Raw genomic sequence first — 22,552 nt, 5'->3', positions numbered from 1 at the left:
GAACCACTCTTAGTTCAGCTATAAACAAGGAAAAAAAATGTCTCCCTTCAAGAGTGCAGTCTCATGACAGAGGTATGAATTGATTTTACTGTCTGTTTACCTTTTTGTTGGCAAGATCTAAGACTGCAGTCCAGAAGTCTAACTGGTGGCCATTGGACCTGCAAGCCATCACTGCTGGGCAAGGTGTTGGTTACTGGAACTTGTTGCGCTTCAACCAAAAAAACACTTGCAGAATCAGACTGCTCAGAGTGTAACTCTTCTGGTGCAAATATTTAGCCTTTTAGGTAGGTTTAGTCATCAAAATTAATCTACTGAGCTCAGTATAACTGGACCTATGTAAGAGTACTGGATACGAGTAAATCCCCCATACAAAAGCCATACATTTAGGCTGCAGATTTAACAGAGGCAATTCTGTCCCTTCCAGTGTTCCAGTTTTGATTAAGTTGCAAATCCTTCCTCCCGTTATTTCTTAATTTATTTGCCTGAGCTTGAATTTGGGCATTGACCGAAGCAGAGTTATCCTACAGAGTTACTGCTCTCTTACACCATTACTGGTTGGACATCAAGCTGAGTTATTGGCAAAAGAGACCGCGACGATGATGTGAGGGCATTGAAACTAAAACATCCTTCCACCATGGTTGTGGTGGTTCACAAAAGGGGAAAGGATGGAAATTCCATATCAAAGCTCTTTTTCCCCCCCTGCCTTTCCTCTAAATTAATCCAGACTCTAAGTATGTTTAGAAAGTAACACAGTTCACTACATTTAGAAGGAGAGGTTTCAGATCTTACACTTCTTCCAATAGTGCTCGCGGTACAGCTGCTGCTGACTTCAGTTTACATCTTTAAGACCTTGTTTTGGAGTGCTTTGACCTATTTAAGATGGGTGTGGTGTTTACAGTGTATGTATTGGGAATGGTACAATGTTCCTAAAGTGCTCTGAAGGCAGAAATTAACTCCATGGTCTTTGTTGTCGTAATGGCCTTGTGCAAGGGAAGACTTGTACCTAAGAGCACAAACTATAGCTAGCTCACCTGTCCTATCAGGTAACCCACCAAAACCCCAAACAGCTGCTCTCCAGGCTCCGAGTTAACGGTGTGCCTGCCTCAGCCCTGCTGAAGCCAGGAGCTTGGTGCAGAAGCAATGGCAGAGTTGGGTCAGCCCAGGGAAGGCGCGAGAGCTGCTGTCAACCAGGAGAGCCCTTCTCTGGCTGAGGGGATGGGGAATGTTTCTGTTGTTTTCAAATGCCTTGATTCAACCAAAACACAGAGAAATTTTTTTTTTAAAAAAAGTTGACTTTTGCGCGTGCCGGTTCATCATGGGATCTTTGCATAAAGAGAAAAGTCAGGGGGCTGAAGTTAAGCTGTTGGATCAGCAGGAGCTTTGGGTATGCAGGGCTGAAGAGTGGAGCCCCAGTCTCCCTGCAGCTTTCTCACCATCGAGAAAACCAATCTTAGTCGCAGGGCTGCGCTTTAGTAGCATGACTGCTTTGCACCAGGCCATGCCCGCCTGTCACCGTCATGGCTAAGCTGGTAGGATAGGTGGTGGTTAGGGGTTTCTCCAAGCGCCTTGGTCAAATTTGAACTGTGTTATTAAACTGGTTAATTGGCAGTTTGAACGGGAGGGGGAAAAAGCAAGGTCCTTGGGTCTCCCTGGTCAGTGCCAAGCCGCAGACTGTTAACTACTCCTGCCTTTCAGAAGTAATAACTGTGGGTTTGGGGAACATATGGAACCAACTAGCCGAAAGGCTTTTATGAGGAGCTTTAACAGGGGGCACGGTTTGTGAGCAGAAATTCCAGTGGATGAGTTAATAGTTTCACTTTCCTTAGCTGTCCCTTTATAGGAACAACAACAACAAAGTCGGGCGCGTTCCTCCCGCAGCCCCGGCTATACAATGTGCCGATGCATCCAGGATTTCGTTTGGATACTGGGGGAGTCCTTTAGTAGATCCCCCGGGACCTGTTTTTTCGGAGCTATTTCCTGATGCTGACCTCATTAGGTGAGTTTCACAGCTCACCAATTCCTAGTAACAGTGCAAGAGATTCAAGGAAAGGCGAAACCCATCTCCTGGAAGCCAATGGAACTGAACAGATTTGGGCAAACAATTTTATTGCTTTTCATTAATCTGGAAAATCAGGGACTTCGGTTTTTCTTTTCTTCCCCCCTGCCCCCCGCCCAATATTTTGAACTAAAACTATATTTGATTTTCTATTTGAATGCAGAGAAAGATAACAACAAAAGAAGAACCCCTGAAGAATGATATACCCTAATATTTATGTTGCAGTTTGTTTTGAGCCAGGCAGGAGAGCCGGCATTTCTCTTCAGGAATTGCAGTGTGAGCACTGACAGGATATAGTCACTCAAATGCTTCCAGTAATGCTTGTTTAGTATTTGCATTGTGGCGGCACGTGTCCAAAAGAGAGAGCAAAGGAAAACAATAGTTGCCTGCTCAAGAGGTGACATCATAATATGAAATTTAAGTACTTGTTTTTGTGGTATTGTAATTAATCATGGTTCTATGCAGGGGTCATCCTGTAACTCCAGCTACTGGAGTCCTGTGAATGCAATGTTTGTAGTTCAGCCTTGGTAAGTTTGGGACTGGAAAGTCATTTCTCCCCCGTCATGTAAGAGTGAAATTTGTCTGAACACCAAAGTTTGGCCTGAGAGTTTTCTCAGGGTTACCTTTCATTCTCAAGTCTCCTGTATAGCAAACACACAAGAAAAACACAGGTCCATTTGTCTTCAGCTTAAGACAAGATTTGTTTCTTCTGTTTTGAGTCCTGAATTTCTTGTCTGTTTTGTTAGCAATATATTTCATAAGAAGGTTTGGGACTGCTGAAGTATTTTATCTGGTAATAAGGTTTCTTTGTCTTATTTTTACGATGGCCTCTTGGATGCCCCCACGAAGCTGTTCTTCCATTGTGGCACTGTTTGGGACCTTAGTCAGACAAGAGGTGGACCTGGCAACCTTTCCACTTGGTTAGAAATCTATAGTCTTACCTCATAGACAAGGTGATAGTCACAGAGTCAAGCTGCCATCAGAGTTTGTCAGAAGTTGATTTCTGACAAAGCGTGTGAGCATTCAGGATAATCAACCAAAGCCAGCTTGCTCACCTCTGCAAAAGTATTAAAAATGTAGAGCTGAAAGGATACAACTAACTCTGCGTCCTTGAGCTGATGTTCAGTGATGGTCATGGCAAAGAATTCATGTGCTGAATAGCATCTTTTAGAAAAGTAAGCATCTTATTTCTTCTTTCATGCCATCCAGGACCTTATGACTAAAAGACCTTACAAGCAGCTGACATAAACCAGGCATGATGCTGTATTTGATGAGGGTTAACTTGGTTTTTGTTTTCTGGGCTTTTTAAAATTCTCTTCAGCTAGGGACAAATGCACATAAGATGGATAAGGAGAAATCTCTCCTGTACAAAAGCTGTGATCTCTCCTCTTTAGCAATCACATATGGCACTGACATGTTGCTGGCCTTCAGGAGCCTTCAAGTGTCCAGTCTGAAGTTGCAGACTTGTGGCACAGTAAAACGTGATAAATGAATGTTTGTAAGAGTACCTTGGAACAAGTGGGAATTTTATCTAGCCTTGCTCCCAAAACCAAATACAATGAAGAACACAATTTCTAGTGGAAAGGCTCAAGTGTTACTAAGCCCAGTGCAGGTACACGCCTATTCACTTCCTCTCCCTATTTGAAAAGGTGGCAATGCTTTTTTAGATCTGTTTCTGTAGGTTGGGTTTACTTGCCTAAAATCCAAATCTCATTAAAATCTCACATAAAATCAAACCTCCAGCCTCTCCCATGGGCTTCCAAAATGAAGTTCAAACTGTCCCAAGGCAACTTGCACAACTGCTGATACGAATGCTTTTATACAATGCCAACCTTGAGACCCAATGCAGTTGTGCCTGCTCGTTTTATATGAGGGATTTGGAGGTTTTCTAATGTTTCATCTTTTTGAAGTTGAAAGTTAAACACCTTAAACATTCAAGTTGATTTGTATGTGAGGTAGACTTTTGTAAGCCATTCACGTGTGACTCCTGGCTCTGTAATCCAGAGGTAAAAGAGCAAACGTTAAAGTGAGGCGGCAGCACAGATCTTATTGGGTGATGGTGAGAACAGTTGGTACGAACATAAAAAACAGCCCGGTCTTGTTCACCAAGAAATGAAACTTGGGGTTCCCACAGACCTCCTCCCTGCTGGGGATCCCTCAAATGAAGTCACCGGTGATGCAAGAGCTCTTCCCTGTCCCAGCTTTGCTGCATCCCCACCGACCTGCCTGTGGCAGAAGTGACTTATCCAGCCCCTTTATCCTTGAGAAGGCCATAGTATGTGCAAAAGAGCTCCTAAAAAGTCTGGACCAGTGGTTCCTGGTGCTATGTAGGATTGGTGGTAGCTACTCTCTTAGGCAGTAAAACAGGACTCATAGGTCTGCCCTAAGGGCTGAGCTGGTGTCTCCAAACACCTGAATAAAATCTGTGTGTTGGGCTGCTGCTTTGCACAGAAGAATGACATCGTGTAGATAAAAAGGCTTCTGTTGTCCATGGTTGATCGGTCACAAACAGGGGCCAGAAGCAGCTGTGCAAAAATGGCTTTCAAAGCACGTTGATGTGAGGACCATAAATTGCACGAATAAAAATGCACTTTCCCAGAGCCAAAGTCATAACTTCCTATCACTTCCCAGAACAAATACTGTCTGCTATATTTATTAGGTGGGACTGTGTATAGGCAGTTGCTCTAAGTGTGTTTATTTTGAAGCCATCAGTTGTTCAGTAATCTCAGGCACCTCTGGGAGATTTAACTCAGATAGAGGTTTAGGCTGGAGGTCATGGGGTCACTGATATTAAGATAGAGAGAAGGAAAGGAAACAGCATTGTTTTTGTGGCATTATCTGAACAGTAAGGAAAAATAAATTCAGGTTTTAAGATGGCTTTAACCTGACTCTGAAGGAAATGGTCTACAAATCCAGCCAACGAGCAGGCAACTGTGACAAGACCCCACTTCTCTTTAAGTTTGTTTTGAGCCACCCAGCCAAAAACCCTGGTGGTTATGACTTGGTTAAGCAAGACTTCTCTAGAAATCTGTTTCAGTGGTTACAGTTTTCCTTTAGTGTATTCAAGTGTCTGAGTTTCTAATTTTAACTTCCCTCCTAAAATAAAATCTCTTGAGTTGCCTTTCGGGCAGTAGTTTGAACTCAGCGATGAGCTCCCCTGCAGTGGTAGGAGCGTGTTGGAGTTGAGCTGGTGCCCAGCATCATGTCCAGGTCCCAAAGCTGCTCAGAATCAGAGGGCAGGGACATGAGTACCCTGACAGTAATGAAATCTGGGGTCTGGTGCATGGGGATCTATCTGCTGTTATGAACTCCAAATAACTCTTTCTCTCTCACGTGGAGTCTTTGGTGTCTTGGAAGAAATGAACTGATACTGTGGGCTTTTCTGCAGCCCGGCACTTAGTTTCAAGGAACACACATGCAATTTTCTTTAAGACCTCTAACCCTCTGCAAATGTGACTAAAATCAGCTAATAGGTTCCAAATTTATTAGGAGGAGACAGACAGACAGAGGGACCCAGAGCATTAATGCACAGGACTGGTTTCCCCAGGAAGCCAGAGTAACAAAAACACACAAACAAAAAAAAATACCCAAAACCAAACCAAACCAAACCAACCAAACAAACAAAAAAAAACCCAAAAATGGCATTGGGAGTAAAGTAAGGATTTGTTTATCGCCTTCTTAATATTTTACCATAAAATACACTGTCTTATCCTCAGGGTTTGTTGATGGTTTGTATATGTGTGTGCCTGTGTGTATACATATTTTTGTATAGAAAAATCCAGCAACATCCATTGTTTAAAAAATCAAAAATGAGAAGGATTTTACTAAAAGCATTTTGGGAAAACCTCTGCTCTCGGTTTTCCTGTCAACGTTTTTCTAAGCTTTTATTTTTATTAGCCAAAATGTTTAGAATCCCCAGGAAATCCTGGGATGAACCATTTCCTCTTCAAGCTGTAGCCCTTAGGGGAAAAAGAAAAAGCTCAGATCCTTTCAAAGGTTAGAAATTTTTCAAACTGTATTTTTTGCAGACTTTTTTAATTAGAGAAAAACTAAGTTAGGAAGGTGCTTAACTTCAGGCTGTGGTCCTAGGGAAGATTGATCTCTTTGTAGAAAAGCCTGAAGAGACCCTTAGATCTGGGCAAGGAAATCTTTTAGGCTTGGATCTTAATGGGGAACCGATTGCTGAACTGAGGTATAACAGGTTCAGTTGAAGACCATCTTTGTATTTTTAAAAGTAAATTAAAAAATAACATTTGCTTTTCCTCAGCCAATTTGTGTATGTTAGTTAGCATGTAACAGCTTTGTAGTAAGAGGCTTTTAATGCCCTGGAGATACTACTACTACTACTTTTTCAAAAAAAAAAAAAAAAATTCAGATCGTATTTGTTATATACCTGAGGTTTTGCAGGAGTAAATCCAATTGACTGTTTCCTTTCCTTCAGATAAACTTCAATGGGAATCATAATTTTAAACTAACAAGAACTTCCATCCTGCAAATATGCCTCTATGTTGTTAATTTTAAACTTCTCTGGGGTTCGCTCCTTAAAGTGAGTTCAGTTGCTTAAAGTTAAGAAGGTAAGTAAGAATATGTGTCACAGGCTGCAGCCTAGCTGGGCCAGCTGGAGCTCAGCATGGGTTACTTTACCCAGATTTTGAGATGATGGTTATTCTTTGGGATGGATAGGACACTACTGTTATAAATGAGAGAAGCTGAAAATGTAGTGAAATGTGAGGCTGAGGGTTGCAGGAGTCTTTTCGTGAAAAATGACATAGCAATACAATTTTTCAGAACTCTGAATTTGCAGCCACTGCATATCACTTTATTTTAGGAAAAGTGCGTTTGCTTATTTGTGTAATTTGTGACAAACTCTCTTAACTGCTGTTCTGATTTATTCATCTACTTTTTATCAAGTTTCTGTGGAAGGTTCTTGGAAAGCTGAACATGAAAAGCTCAGACTTGATTCTGTGACTGGTATAAATTACCTCTACAGTCTATCATAAATATAAAAAGTTTTGTGGTCATTAATGTGAAATTTAGTAGCCTTTTTGGTAATGCAAGGGGAAAAATACCATCTTTAAGGACATTTGTTTTTTTTGGATACCTAAATTTACATAATAAAGAGTTCTGCTTTTTTCAGGTTTGGGATGGCGACATATGACTAGTCTGCTGGGACGATGTTACAATTCAGTGTCTCTGTTCACTTTGCAAAAGGGTGGGTGAAGGGGGAAAGACTAAAGGAGGGAGACTAATAATGAATTTCCAAAAGTTTCTGCTACTAGAAGCATACAGAAAGTCCCAATACAACAACTGTGACTTCAGAAGTTCAGAAGATTTTGATTTTAATCTAAAACCTTCCAACTGAGTTTGGGTTTTGGATTTAAGCTAGTGAACAGGAAACAGTCAGAGGCAATAGGAGTTTCCTAATTTAGAGTTTTTTCCCTTCCAATGTCTCTCATTAGAGAGTGGTCAGCACAGGTAGCCTAAAAGTTCTCAGACCGTGACCTCTGAGCAATATACATGTGTTGTGAAACTATGCAGAATATCAAGGGTTTTATAATAAGGTCTTCTGCGAGTAGGAGACCTTGCATCTGAGTCCCCTTCCAGTTCGGAATGCCTAAAGACCAGCCCTTGTTACTGGCCGGAATAGAATGGGTCAATAGACTTCAGGTGCAGGAGAGTTTTTCAATGTTTGGCCTTTTAGGCATTGCTGCTTTGTTTCTTGTTATCTTTAACTTCTCCCCTGTTTTTCTTGTCTGTGTTTCTGCAGGTGCTGTTTGCCCTAAACCAGACTCTGCTCCAACATGAAAGTCTCCGAGCAGGTAGTTTGCAGGCCCCATATACCACTGAAGATCTCATCAAGCATTATAACTGTGGAGACCTGAATGCTGTCATATTCAACCATGACACTTCTCAGGTAAGGAAAATCAGCTGTTCTAATAGCGGTGCCCTGGTCATCACTTTATACTCCATCTCCTCTTTCCCCTCTTCCTTTTGATGCCCTGTGTTTTCTTTCCACACGTGCCTCATTTGCCTGGTGAGAGAGTGGGGTTTCCTTGGTATTGCTTGTGCTCTGCAGAATCATAGAATCGTTTAGATTGGAAAAGACCCTTAGGATCATTGAGTCCAGCCATTAACCTGACACTGCCAAGTCCATCACTAAACCATGTCCCTAAGTGCCACATCTACACATCTTTTAAATACCTGCAGGGATGGTGACTCTGCCACTTCCCTGAGCAGCCTGTTCCAATGCTTGACAATCCTTTCGGTGAAGAGATTTTTCCTCATATCCAATCTAAACCTCCCCTGGTGCAACTTGAGGCCATCTCCTCTTGTCCTATCGCTTGTTACTTGGAACAAGGAAGGGATTGCCTGGAAAACTTTCCTAGGAATGTGCCTGAAAAAAAGTTAATTATGGATGTTCGTCGGGCTGTTGAATGTAGTCCCCTCATTAAGGGAGAGGGGAAAAATCTTTGTAATACTTGAGCTTATATATGAAGAGGAAGTGAACCTTATGTAAATACTCTATAAAGTAAATAACTTCTCAAACATGTCATAATTCAATAATTTTGTATGTGTCTCAGGCAGCCCTTCAGTCTCTGTTTATCTTAGTTATCCAATGCTATTAAAAGCTCTCAATGGAGGAGAAATATGCTTTCCAGACCAGTTTGATAGTTCATCACAAACTCTGAGATTCTCATTAAATACAGAGGTTCCTCTTTCTCCTTTCCTGTTAATTCTATGGAAACTTGATCTTTGGATGTCATCTCCTACCCCTCTTTTTTTTGATAAATGTTCCCGGGTTCCGGTCTCAGGTGCAGTGACTTACTTGGAGAGGACCTGTGTAAACTTTGGGGCAGCCACAGCATTATATGTGTTTTGCCAATGAAATTCTATTACATCATGATTGTGGTTTACCATTAGGAAATGCAAATCAAGCATAACTATGTGACTTCAAGAGAAAACTGAGATAGGGTAAGGTCAGTCTGTTGATTGAGGCAGAGGTCTCTGAGACATTTTACCTTGCCATCACTGTCTTGAGTTGCACAGGGCTCTGTGGGTCACTTGTTTCTCAGAGGAACAGCGGGGAAAGCGAGGAGGGCCCCAGTGTGGCTGTAAGGTAACAAAGTCTGCCCACCACACTCCCTGACATGGGTGCTTTCCCAGGGGTTTTGTATGTCCCTCTGAGAAGTTCTAGGTAGAAATGTAAAAGACACCTAGCGGAAGCTGGAGCTGCTCTTCCATGTCACCTATCACAGAACTAGCCTGTCCCTCCACAGGAGCAGAAAGACATCAGCTTGGACAGTCAGAAGTTGTTAAATTCTGGACAAATGGTGATGTCTTCTCTTTTTTTCCTATCTGGTTATCATTTTCAAATAGTAGAAAGAATGGTTGATGGTAATGAATGGGATAAAACCCCTTTGCTGTGCCACTTAATCCAGTCCTAGAAAGTGAAGCATTGTTTTATCGTGACTGAGCAGGACATAATGGGGTGTTCAACGTGGCAGTACTGAAACAGAAGCCTGTGTAGTACTAAAGCTGCCAGAGCTGTTTGTTCTGGACAGCCTTGCACTGAAAAGTAAAGGGAGAAAGCAACTCAGGTAGGAATACATCTCTAAAGATGGGGTGTGTGAGTTGGAAAGCGTAGAGAGCTCATGACTTCAGAGGATCCTGGAGAAGTCAATGGCTGTAACTATTCCTGCAATGTTGAGGAACAGCATACGAGATAAACACATGATGATTTTGGAGAAATAACTCTTGCAAAGTGTGGTGGTGTATTTGCTATGGATGCAAAGAAAGGACTACTAATGAAGACAGTCCTGGCATCTGAATGTCCTGTGTCGTCCTTTAGTCTCTATCAGTGTAATTTCTCCAGCAGTGAAGGCTTTGTCCCCGAGACAACTTGTAGCCATTCACACTGGTTGCATTGACTTGCAGACATCTGTGATTTGTTGACACAATGTCCTATAACAGACCTGTGGGTTAGACTTGAGAAGAACAAAATGCTGTAAAAAATTCTTTATCCCTGCAAATTGTTGGATCAAATGTGAGTTTAAAAACAGCGTTAAAGAAAGAAGAAAGGAGCCAACAACCAATCAAGAGTTCATGCACTGGTGTTAGTCATGGTCCCCGAGTGCACGCAGTTGATAGAGATTATAACACTTACAGGCCATGGAAAATTAAAATCCCTATATGTATACTAGTCCCTGCAGAACTCTAAATTTTGTGGAGTATTTTCCTCTCCTGGGTTGTTGTTTTTAATTTGGGTAAAGAGGTTTTTTGTTTGCTAGTGTTTTTATAAACCAACTTTATACCGTTTTTTTTTTTAAATTGCAAACAGAATAAAATAGAAAATTAAAACCTAAAATAAACACCCTATTCAGGTCAACTTTTGCCAGTTGTGGTAATTCCAAAGTTTATTCTGTGTGTTTTTTGTGAGGATGATAGACTCTGTCTGCCACAGAGAGTCTTTGCCATTTGTTTACCAAATTAGATTAGCCTGGCTCGAATATTACACATGAAGCATCCCCAAAGGGGTCTTTCTCTTGAGACATTAAATATAGGCACAGGGATTTATCATGTGCTGAGGGTGTATTGCAGGTCTCATCAGGTGACAACAAACGATTGGTCTACAAGTGCAGAAAAACTGTAAATATCTCAAGTGAGATCACACAAACTTCAGGGCAGGTACCCATGCCAATCATGGGAGACAAGAGTTTTACAGTGTTTTTAGAAGGTGTGCCCATTCTTCCATGATATCCAGCTGCTGGCCCTGCTCTTCAGATGTCTGCTAGGTCCTTGGAGCTAGTACCATTAACGCAACTTTGAAATATCACATAGAAAGGAACAAAAGATCAGGAATGAAGTCGTAAAACTCAACACTTAGGTGAATGGTGGAGGCCAGGAATTCAGCTCCATCCCACGTAGCCAGGGAGACATGCAGAAGGCTGTGACTCTCACTCTTTGAGGATTCGTTTGGGGGCTGGTTTTAAGGTTACTAGTGCTTGCTTGTCCATTGAAGGTTAGCGGGAGCTGCAGAATAAAGGTGAACCTGTCCACTAGTTGCCGCAGTTTAGAGCCATTGGTTTAGGTCACTGTAATGAACGGGGAAGTAGCTGAGAAAGTCTAACATTGGTATGGGGACGGTGGTGGTGGGCAGTATTTATCTAGGTGCAGTAACTTCCTAAATTACTCTAGTGTGAATCTTGGGAGACGGAGTGTCTTCAGTAGCTGTCTGCAAGATCCTGAGATGCCTTTAGAGCAAAACTCATTCTGGAGTGGAAAGAAGGACCAGAAGTGGAAATAATAATCTGGTTGACTCAAGGTGTTATGGATGAGGTTCCTGAGCCTCTTCAGTCTCCCTAAGGGAGTTTGAGAAATGTGCAGTTTGTCAGCACCAGTCTTGTTGACTCCTGCAGCATTTGGGAGGAGAGGGCCGAATCCTTCTGGGACTGGCTCTGTGCCAAGGGGGTGCACAGAAGCGATGGTGCTGGGAGGAGACGTGCAGGTAAAGTTATTTATTTCCTAGACCAAAGCAGAAGCTTGGGCACCAGGTCAGAGGGCAGCTTCTTTGGCACCTGGGGACAGGGACAGGGACAGGGACAGGACCACCCCAGGGAGATGCTGTCCACTTTGGGATTGGGAAGCCCAGATTAGCCAGGGTAAGGTGCCTGAAATGGAGGGGTGTGAGCAGGGCCTCAAATCCCTAATGTTTTCCTATCCCAGAGCTGTCAGCACTGATGACAGTGGAGGACTAAACAAATCCTCCTCAGTTTCAGTGGTGGGTTTTTTTATTTTAATTAAGAACAGTGAAAGGGGGAAACACCTCTGCTTTCCTGTAGTTATATTACATTCCTCATTTCTTTCTCTCTCTCTTTTTCTTAAATTTTGTTTCCAAGCACCATTTTTCCAAACGTATAAATCCTTATTTAAACTTAATAAAATTTTTAGAGTCTTGAGTTTACTCAGTTAGACTATGACCCAAAAGTGGAGTAGGAAACTTCTCTCCTTCTTCTACAGCCTTCTGCAAACACTTGATTCTCTTGTGACTTTTGCAATCAAGAGGCTTATGTTGGAGTTTCTGGGCAGGGAGTCAAAATGATACCTAAGAGAAAGTATTCTAAGTTAAAGATAGGATAAGTGTATTTTCTGCTCTTTCTTCAGACTTTTTATCCCTCAAAGAAGTCATAGTTTCTTTCTGTCCTTTTGAAAAAAGTTCCCTACAAGCAAAAATGCATTGGATTAGATCAGTAGCTTTAACTTCTGTATTCTGTCTGACGCTCTCACAAGGGAACTGAGGTCAGTGTGTGCAGATGCGTTAAAATGCAAAAAATCTATTAGTGCAAAGTTAGAAAATAATCTACCTCCAGAGGATACTTTTTCTTACCTGAGACAGCTAAGAAATTGCCTAATGACCTGAAGCCTTGGTGAAGAAAAAGTAGGGTGCAGAACAATTTATCTTGTATTTTCTTCCCTCAATCTGATGTAAAGGTCTTTATTCAATCAAACATTTGAGTTTTGAGTTCAGGGATATCTTGCAGCAGTTACTTGCTATGGTCAGTTTTGAGCTGTTCAATTTTTTAAGGACAATTCTGTAAAGCAGATTTATCTTTGCCCACATGGAATTAGCTGGTTCTATGTTTCCTTGTTTTCCTATGGATACTCTATTAAGATGAAAATTGAAAAGCCAAGGTTGAGATTTTTCTTCTTCAACCTTTCCCAAAAACTATACCTGTGGTCTCCAGCTATTATTTCTTCTCTTCTGTCCTCAGCCATTCTCCTGACCCGAGGAGAGGCTCCTGTCCCAGGAGAAGATGGTTTCTCCTCTCTCGTTGCTGATCTGCCATATCAGAGGCCTGCAGCGCTTACTTTATAGCCAGTTTCTACTGGTTGCATACTTGTTATTTACCTGTCCCATTTAGGGTTAACAGTACAATGCAAAAGTCATACCTGCCACTTATAAAGCATCTTTCATCTAGAGAGCCTTTATGGTTTGTGTGTTAGACTGTATTGAAAGCCCATTGAAATAATGGAGAATATTTCCATGCCTTCAGCAGGCTTTGTGGACGGTCCCAGTGGACCCAACCATTATTGGATATCAAAATGGAGAAATCAAGTCAGGCCATTGACTAACCCACTTTACCGGATATATGATCACCTGAGTATAATGATCTTCTTGTTGCCAGGAGAGGTAAGGTCTTGGCTTCATCCTACACAGAAAAGCAAGCTATGCAGTGAAGTTGCTTGGTGGTCATCACAGCCTGCAGTTATGTCTCAAGCCCTTTCAGGTGCTCAGGGATCGCTGTGCCTCCTTCTTCGAGCTGTGTCCCTCAGAAATAACTGAGCTTTTTGTATAATTTACTGGAATGATGTCACCCATATCTTGAGTTGCCTCTTGAGTCACAGTTCAAAATCCCATGGATTCATGTGAACATACAGTGTTCAGGTAGTGGGTGTTGCCTTCTGAAAAGAATACGATGGTCCTGATAACACGACATTAGAAATCCATACGCTAACCCCATGTCAGTAGTCAGCTTCCCTAAACTAAAGAATAGAAGGTTTAGTGCCTCACTTCACAATGCACTTGCTGTTTATAAATCACCAGGTTGTGTTATGTACCCCTTTAAATATGTTATCATCCTACATTTAAACCTGTCCTTTAAGATTTAAGGGTCCTGATAATTCTAATTACATCGTTAACTTGCCCTGTTCTCATTCTGGATAAAATACAACTGGATTTCTGCCTCACTTCTCAAATCAATGAAAACTATCTGTGGAATGCCCCAGCTTCAATAACTGCAAAAACACACAGCTGAGACCATTAGGTAGAGTGTTGAATGACAAGCAGACCTAATTTGTCCAAGGAATGGAGTTTTATCTAGGGCAAAGGAAGATAAATCCATAAAGCGAAGGCACAGCTATTGTAACACAACGCTTTGGAAGCATCTTATCGTTTTCAGCTGTAACAAAGTGCAGGCAAACTGGCACAGCCTCTTGTTCTTCCAGGGAAAACGATTACAGGCTTTCCAGCGAAGCAAGTGCAAGGTTGTCCTGGGTGCCAAGGGAGCCAGTCCCACGAGTTTCTCATTCTGGGTCCAGGCAAAGGGTCAGTAACGCTCCCAGGAGTGTTTGTTAAAATGACATTGATGGCAGTTCTGCTGCTGCCCGGGTGTTTGGTGACATGTGTGCTCATCGCTGCTTGTGCCCCGATAGTGAGCAGAGCACGTCTCCCACCTTCTCTTCCTTGGGCTGTAGCACAGGATGCTGCTGGAGAGATGTTGCCTTCCCATAGTTCAGAAGAGCTCCTGATCTGCTGCAGTGGGATTGTACTTTCTTTCCGCTTGCACCTGAGTTACAGCTTTGTGTCTTGGTGTGAGCATTTGTGAGCATTTGGAAGTAAAAAAACAGAAGGGCAGCCAGAATTTTCAGAGTCTAATTTTCGTATATGTCAGAACAGGATTCCAGATTGGACCAATATTATATTTTGGCTTATGTGTTTCAGAAAATTGGTTACAGATCCAGATTGTGAGAGTTAAGTCTACTTGTTGGTGACTGCTGGGGAAAACACTGCAGAGATATTTTTTTTTAATTAATAATCTGGAACATGCCCAGATAATTTTCATGCTACAGGTTTTGAAAATAGGTTCTTGCTTGAAAATTTTCATTACATGGTTGCATTTAGAGTTGTCTTACCTTGGAAGTTCCTTCCTTCCTCTTTCCACTTTCCATGGAGAAAGCAATGAGAGAGGAGAGAAAGTCAGAGAGAAACTGGAACAAGACATTTAAAGGCAAAGATTTTTCTTTCAAAGACTGCTGCATTATTAGAAAAGGAACATATTCACCTACAGAAAAGGGATGATTTACATAAAAAAAAGTTAAGGATTGTTGACTGCCTGTTTTTATTAATAAGGGAATAAACCATGAGAGTATGAAAGAGTGATTGGTAAAAACATTTGGAGTTCAAGGCAGTAGCATGCTGCTTTCTGTGCATTGCTGTATGTTTGCTGTGAGGCATTTACTATCCCTTCTTTTTGAAGAGCTGGTTTATGAAGTGTTTCTTGGAAAGACTTGTTCAAGAGAAATGAAAAAGACTTCTTAGTTTTTTTAACAATATCTTGTGGATTGAATATACAAAATGCTTTTTCTCCCTTTTGTGTTTTATCCAGAAGATCTATTTGTCACCTCATTATGACAGGGAGGGGAAAAAAGCGGGACAAGGGGGCAATTTGGTTGTCCTGGCTGACTTGGCAAGATTAGTATTAGACATCATCTGAAAAGTCTGTGTTCTTGAGGACTCCTTGACACAACATTTCTTGTTCTGACACTATTACCGTGCATTACCAAATACTGTAGATCAGGTTCTCCAGTGTAAACTGGTTGTGCTCTCTGATGGTGACTTCAGACCTGAATCTTCTCTTCTCTCCTCTGGGAGAGTTGATTGCTGATAAACCCAAAGTCAAGGCTTATACAGTTCCACCAGCTTAGATGCAAAGAAATCAGTTTCAAGGATAACTTAGTTTGTCTCTACTTCACCAACTTCATCTGAATTATTCCTTATTTTACTCCTGGCTGATCCCTGTTCCATTTCTAAATGCTTTCTTGGAGACATTCTGCATCTTTACATCCTATACTAGACCTCTCAAACAACCCCACCTTAAAAAAAATTAAAATTAGTTCAAAAGTCATCATCTAATTTGTTCCAGATGCCAGCATAACTAGAAAGCTTAGACTGGTTGGATTGAAGTAGCCCGGAGTTTTGCTAGGACCGAAGAGGCAGGCAGGGCCATCTCCACACAGCGCTGCCTTGGGGTGTCAGCTCCAGAGGTCTCGGGTCCAGGCCAGCTGCTGTTGTGTTATTAACCAGCTTTCTGCTCCTTGCTAAGTTATGCGCTATTTTGCACATAACCCTATCTTTTGGATCACGCTTGCCTTGGGTTAAAATCATATTGCGAACTTCACATAAACATTCAGGCTTCCTCTAGCATCTTACTAAACAGAGATGGGAAGAAACTCGAAGAGCCCTGAACAATAGATATTCAAGACAAGCAAACGTGAGTTTGTACCCGCTACTGACCAGCTGTTCTCCTACTGTGTCGCAGAAGACAAAATGAAAAATACCTTTGGAAAAACAACTGCAATGCTTTAATAAACTAACCCCAAAACCAAACCTTCTGGCCCCAGTTTTTTCACTTTATTGCCATGCCTTGCCCTTTGATCGGTATCTTTACTTGGGTGTCATGGCAATATAATAGGTGATGGTTTTAGTGTCAGAACAGAAAAAATATATTCTTTGTCAAAGGAAACAAAGCATTTGGAAGGGGAATAGAAAAACTTGAACTTTTCCATATGTTTGCAAGCTTGTGAAAGCTGGCCTCAGAAAAAATCCCAGTGTTAAAGGGGTTTTAAATGGGGCAGGAGTATCATTAGGTAGTTAAGATTTACCCTCCCCACTGAAACCCAAACCTTTATTTGCATACACTGCCGGCTTGTCATCCTTATTCAATTAATGAACAGGTCCCTGTAATCTGGTCCTAAATATACACTGCATAGTTGGGTGAAGCTTGCAGAAAGGAGGCCGGGATCATTGTTCTGACTGTGTTTTGTTAAGACTTCTTTAATCAAAACAGTCATTCAGATAGAGAGGCCGGCTGCATATTTTGGCATCGCTACCAAGGGGAACAGGGATGGGGTTGGGGTGGGGAGGGAGACCTTGGGGGAGGGGTTGGTGTTGCTTGCTTGCTTTTTTTTTTTTTTCCTAAGTGCTTGGAAAACAACTATTTAACTGGTGTGGAAAACAAATAGAAAACATACATGGAGGTCATGACTTCTCAGGGATTTGCTGAAAGTCTTTTTTAACAGGGATGAAACTATCATTCCTCCAAGCTGTTTATGAGATGCACGGCCCAGGACGGTGGTTTGGCCGGGTGCCACCTGGGAGAACAGCAGTGTCAGGATGGGTTTGGAGCTCCCAGGAAGGGTCTCCATGCAGGTGTGACAGAGGCCAAAGCTGCAGGGCCAGGGGCATCTGGGGGCTGCAGCCCACCCTGCCTGCAGGCAAGTTTACACTCGGGCCAGCAATGACTCTACAGCTTTTGTGCCACCTGCAGAGTTGTTTTTTTAAAAGTATCATGCACTAGCCATAGAGAGTTCACTAGCTTTCAGCCTGCTTTCCCCCTCCATGGCTTCTTCTATTTGTAATTTTCCTCTGTTTACAAATTCAGATGCTCCAGTGGCTCATAGACCTGAGCTAGCCAATTTGAAACTCAGTTTCAAAGAAAGACCTCTGTTTTCACACTGAAGTTGCCACATCATGCTGAGGTACCCAAGCTATCTTTAAATTGGGAAGACGGATTACAGAGAGCTTGTTGGCATGAACTGCAATGTATCTGCAACATATATGGACCCTGAGCAGTAATGTGGGTGGGCAGGGATTAGCTCACAGCCAGGTGACTCCCCGGAGCTGGTCCCAAGAAATGTGCTTGCTCTTACACTAGCTTTCCTTGTGCTCTTGGGCTTTCTTTCCTCTCTCACCTCCCTTCAAGCAAAAAGCATTTTTGCCTTTTTTTTTTTCCTCCAGCGTCATCCAGATATTTCCTGTGGGATTCTGATGTTCTACAATATTTGGTTTGTGAAAGGAAACTCTTCTCCTCCTCCTCATTGCTGTTTTCAGGGAAAAGGGTACAGGCAGGCTCCTAGCCTTGTGCCTCTTTCCTCTGAGACAGCAGATGGAGGAAACAGTGCATTGGAAAAGAGCGATTGGGCTCACTGGCATGGGGGTGTGAGACACCCCAACCTCAGCTGCTGCCCCAGGAGCCTGAACACCCCCCCCACGGGACAGGAACGAGGCCTTATCAGTGCAGCACAGCCCGGCAAAAGGAGTCGTCAGCCTTTAGCTTGGAGAGGATTAGGCATGCCCAAGTGGAGCAGAAATGCTGGAAGCTGCAGCAGTGCATCCCAGTTGCAATGGCTCAAAGCCAGAAAATAGTTTAGAGCTTGTGAAGCCCCACTTCGGTCAACCCTCAGTTCTCAAGACCACACTTTCCACTGAGGGAGAGCTGGCTGTCCCTTTGCCTTGCAGTTTTTCAGGGCTATTCCCTGCTTTCAGAGGTTTGGGACACTACAGACTCCTGCTAAGCCAAGGGATGTGATGGAAAATCCATTCCCGCTGTGGAAATGCGGAGTTGGTCCAAACCCCAACAGCACTTCCCAAAGGGCTCTGTGGTGCGGGGACAGCTGTGGCCAGCAGCGAGGCTGGTGGGCGAGTGTGGGTGGGAGAAGTGCGACTGGTTTTCAATGTGTGCTCAAAACTTGCAAGCCTCTGGCTGCAGTGAGAGTTGTCCCTGGGGACCTACTCCACTTTCTGCAAAGGGGTGGGAACAAATCTGGATGAGCACAGACTGGGGATATGTTTAAGCTTTCTGTGACTTCAAATCAGCCTGAGTCTGTATCCGAGTTTGGTGTAAGGGAATGCTTCTAATAAACCATTTTAGCAGCCCAAAATTCACCAAACTGACATACCTATCCTGACCATGGCCTCCAAAATGCGCTGGATGTGCCTGTAATATATTCTCAAGTCCCATCTTGGGCAGATGTTTGCCCTGAAAAGGGGAAAGGAGTGATGGAACTGACTTACCCTGAAAATTAAAGACTCCTTTTACAGTCTACTCAGGCTTCTATTACTTTAAATTTCAGTGCTTAAAAGAAAGCAATATCATGACATGCTTGACCCATTTTGCAGAGCTCCTTCCTGGTTTCCCTTTTCCATAACAAGCTGGAAGCTTATTTTCTTGACAGCTGACAGCTTTGGGCTTTGGGCTAAATCAGATTAACCAGGCACCCCCTCCGTGGCCATTGAAGGACGGAACCTCAGGAGCACTGGAGGAAAACCAGTCAAGTCAGCAGCAGCGTTCATCTCTGCAGCAGCCATGTCCTCCTCGAGGAGATGCTTGCTTTCACAGCCCATTCACTTTGTCCTATTGGAATCCTTTGTATCAGAGGCTGCAGTAAGTGGATATTGCTCTCCTGGATGCCAGAAGGGTCCATAAATCAGAGGCAAACAGGTGTCTTCTTCCAAGTCCAGAGCAGTATATTTTGCAGCACTGCGGTAAAAACCACAATGTCCTGTCAAGGTTAACGGGAGGGTATCCTCCCTTCATAAACAAATGATAACTGGAGATCAGATGTCAGCCTCTGACCCAAGAAGGGCCGCTGTGAATTTAGGGCCATTCAGTTTGCTGGAGGAGCCAGCAGGTTTCAGGATGCTGCTTTGGCTCCCTGGCAGCCCCTGTAAGCCACGCTGTCAGCTCTTGAGATCCTTATCTTGTATAGTGCCGTCGACCGTATAAAAGTTCCTGACCTGCGTGGTGCAGGGAAAATCCTTCAAAGCAGGATCCCTTACTTGTCTTCTGGCCTCTGCACACATAAAGCTCATAAACTAGAAGATTAATAAAGAGAACCCAATCTTTATCATGGTTAAAAAAAAAAATCAATGTAGTCAGTGAGATCTAGGAACAACTCCTTACTAACAACTGGAGATAAGGATTACTAGCGTGGAGGCTGAGCCCTTCTGTCAGGGAAAGATGGATGGGGTTTGTATTGAGCTGCTGGATTGGAACTTGGGAAGCTGATGGCCAACTCTCTGCCTTGCCATAGACATCCCTTGTGACCCTGGGTACGCCTCCTCCTGTTTTCTCTATTTAGCCTGTGAATGCTCTGGGGAGAGAAGGAGAAATAATGCATTTTCATTATTAAAGAGATTCCGCTGCAAGGATTAGTGATGCTACTGTACTTGTGGCGGTCTGGAGTTTGGACATTGCACAGGAGGTGAGGCTGGAAAGCCATTAATTATCTGCTGATTAAGAGACAGTGGGAGAAAGGAGTCTCAGAAGCCAAGAGGGTTGACCAAGATATAGGAAGATAACAGCAGGAAAGGTTTTAAGATCACTATATTTTCCATGGCAGGGATTGGCTTCCCATTTCCCTATCTCAACTTCTTCTTCTCCATCTGCAGATAGACTTATGGTTGAAGAAGACCTCTGCCTGCATGCAGGCAAGAAAGGGCACGCATCTCTTTATTCTAATGTTGGTCATATTGGTTTTTCATTGACATAATCTTACAGTTTGAATGCACATTCCAGAAATAGGCTAGCATCACTGGAACAGAACGAGGCTAAAAATGGTTATCAGAGGATTGGGAAATGTAGTGTAGGAGAAGGAACAATAATGCTATTCCTCCACATCTGATTGTGATTTGATACTGGACTGAATCTAGAGCAGTTCCACTGTAGCCAAGAGATCCAAAGCAGGAAAAAAAATGTTAACCAAAGTTGATGGTCCTTATATGTGTCCAAAGAAATTATTTGCAGATAGATATTCACAATTCTGGCATCGTGCCTCTGCCCATAGTATTTGTCCAAATACGAAAAAATAGTAAATACAAAAATGTACTTAAATGTAGTCTTGTGTTTATAAATTTTCAGCTGAACTTTGGCAGTAAGCCCTAAATGTGATAAAAGACTCTGCACCAATATATTTTGCTTTTCTCTTTTTTTTTTTTTTTTTCATTTCTTTGTCTCTATAGACAAAGCTGACAACATAACACAGATCTTGAGATATGGCTGATGCATTTTTCTAAGCTAAAGTATGTTTTTAGCTCTTATGCTTATGATTGCAGCAGAATCCCAACCTCCTTCCACAAAGTATTTGTGGGAAGAGAAGTTGCCGCTGAGCGTTGTCTTGGACTTTGGATCTTCCTTTGAGTCTTCCTTTGGATCCTTCAACAGCTAGATTCAGCCAGTGCCTTGTATGTAACATCAAGTTGGAAAGTCTTGCTGTCCCCATTTTACAGATGGACTCTTGAGAGACAGGAGGAATAAAGCCAAATGCTTCAAAGATACTTAGTGGAGGTTAAGTGCTGAGTTTCCTTTGAAGGTCTAAACCCAAATGACGTGCTTGTGATCATGCAAGAGATTTGTATCACCCATGGGAACAGAACCATTTTTTCAGGGTAGTGTCATAACCACTCCACAATCCTTCCTCTTTCTTCTTCCTAAAGCTCCCGCTGACTTCAAAGGTGAAGAATTATGGCCTGCATCCCACAGCACTGTGAGCTCGGACGTGCGTGCAGAGCTTTACCCACACATAGATTCCATTGGGGATACTGACTCAAGTAAAATTACACAGGCAGTGTGGAGGGGAAGAAATTTCTGCAACGCTGGGACTTAACTTCTTTTTTGTCTCATATTCTATTCCTTTAACCTCAAAAGCTTAACTAAGAAAGGCAGGGTGTAGCTAATGACTGAGTTTGGGGTCCATCTGTACTGTCCATAGGAGAGCCATAACCCAAAGTAAATAGGAATAGAAAAAATGAAGAGTTCTAGCTGATTCAGTCAAGGAAAATATTCTTTCTTTTGAACACCTCTGAATGAAATATATTGCTGAGTTTCCACAGAAAGTATGTAGAGTGTGTGTGTATTTTGAGACAGAGAGAGAGAGAGAGAGATGAGTTGGTTGGATTCTTAGAAAACTGCATGGCTTGCAGAGACTGGACAGAAAGAAACTATCTCTTTTCATGTGCACCCACTACAAAGTGAGCACACCCCAGGTGATGGGTAGCACTTTGTTTTTCTGCTGATCCAACTGCTACTCTCCTAGATGAGCAGCAAAATTAGAAGTTAGGATTTTTCAACAGTCACATTGTTGTCCCAAAAGTGGGGTGAACAAACCCTGCTTTTGAGACAACAACATCATCCACCACACTATACATTTAAATACTAGTAGCAGTATTCGGCTATTATCAGGAGATCAGTCCCTCACCCATTGGCACAGCAAATGTCTCATCCATTCACTCTCAGTTCAAAACAACAAATACCTATCATTAAAATGATAAAATTAATTTTTACACTGAATGGAAACAAAAATATTTGATAAAGTGGAAGAGGAATGGTGCATCCCTCTGGTGCATTCTTTAGCCCATCCTTTTAAAACAACATATTTTCTTTTTTCCAAAAAAAAACCCTTGAATTCTGATTGCAGTTAACAGCTTCCTAATTGCGTGTGACTTTCTTGACTTCCTGATCTCTGCCTGGTGATTAGGAATCTAAGGGGTTTCTTAAATCAACAGGAGCAGCTGCCTCTTGAAGCCAGGCATGGTGTATGTCACCAGCTGTGGAAAGGAACTGCAATACAGGGAGGAGCAGAGGTGATTAATGGGGCCAGTGTCGTAGCTCAGAGTGCGGTTGCACTACTGTGTACGGGCATACTTACTTCAATCATTTATCTTCTGTCCTCTGCCACACACACAGAGAAACATACATGCATGTTTTATTTTTGCTGGTGATGGAGCAGTCATTAGAAATACAGGAATGCACAAGGTACAGTGGGACCTGTAGCTGATGATGTGCCTCTAGAGGTGATGTCTTCCTTTGTCTTGTTGCTTGGACAAGCATGAGAAATGTTGACAAAACCCAGTCCTTGGTTTTAAATTTATCTCTCTGCCAT

General features: G+C 42.5%; 1 protein-coding gene across 1 annotated transcript in view; it reads left to right on the top strand.

Annotated features, from left to right (window-relative positions):
- Positions 1 to 7,757: 7,757 nt before the first annotated feature.
- LOC104169267 (metalloprotease TIKI2-like) overlaps positions 7,758 to 22,552 on the top strand; it is a gene marked incomplete at its 5' end in the record, with an annotated part of 132,130 nt that continues 117,335 nt past the window's right edge. Inside the window, one exon of the mRNA XM_009710152.1 lies at positions 7,758 to 7,970. Coding sequence (XP_009708454.1) covers positions 7,758 to 7,970 — 213 coding nt within the window. The remainder of the gene's footprint in view (positions 7,971 to 22,552) is intronic.

Source organism: Cariama cristata, unplaced genomic scaffold, assembly GCF_000690535.1.
Source record: "Cariama cristata isolate BGI_N322 unplaced genomic scaffold, ASM69053v1 scaffold1171, whole genome shotgun sequence".
NCBI classification, from domain to species: domain Eukaryota; kingdom Metazoa; phylum Chordata; class Aves; order Cariamiformes; family Cariamidae; genus Cariama; species Cariama cristata.
Note: the sequence above shows the minus strand (reverse complement) of the source record. Positions and strands in the feature narration are given on the sequence as shown.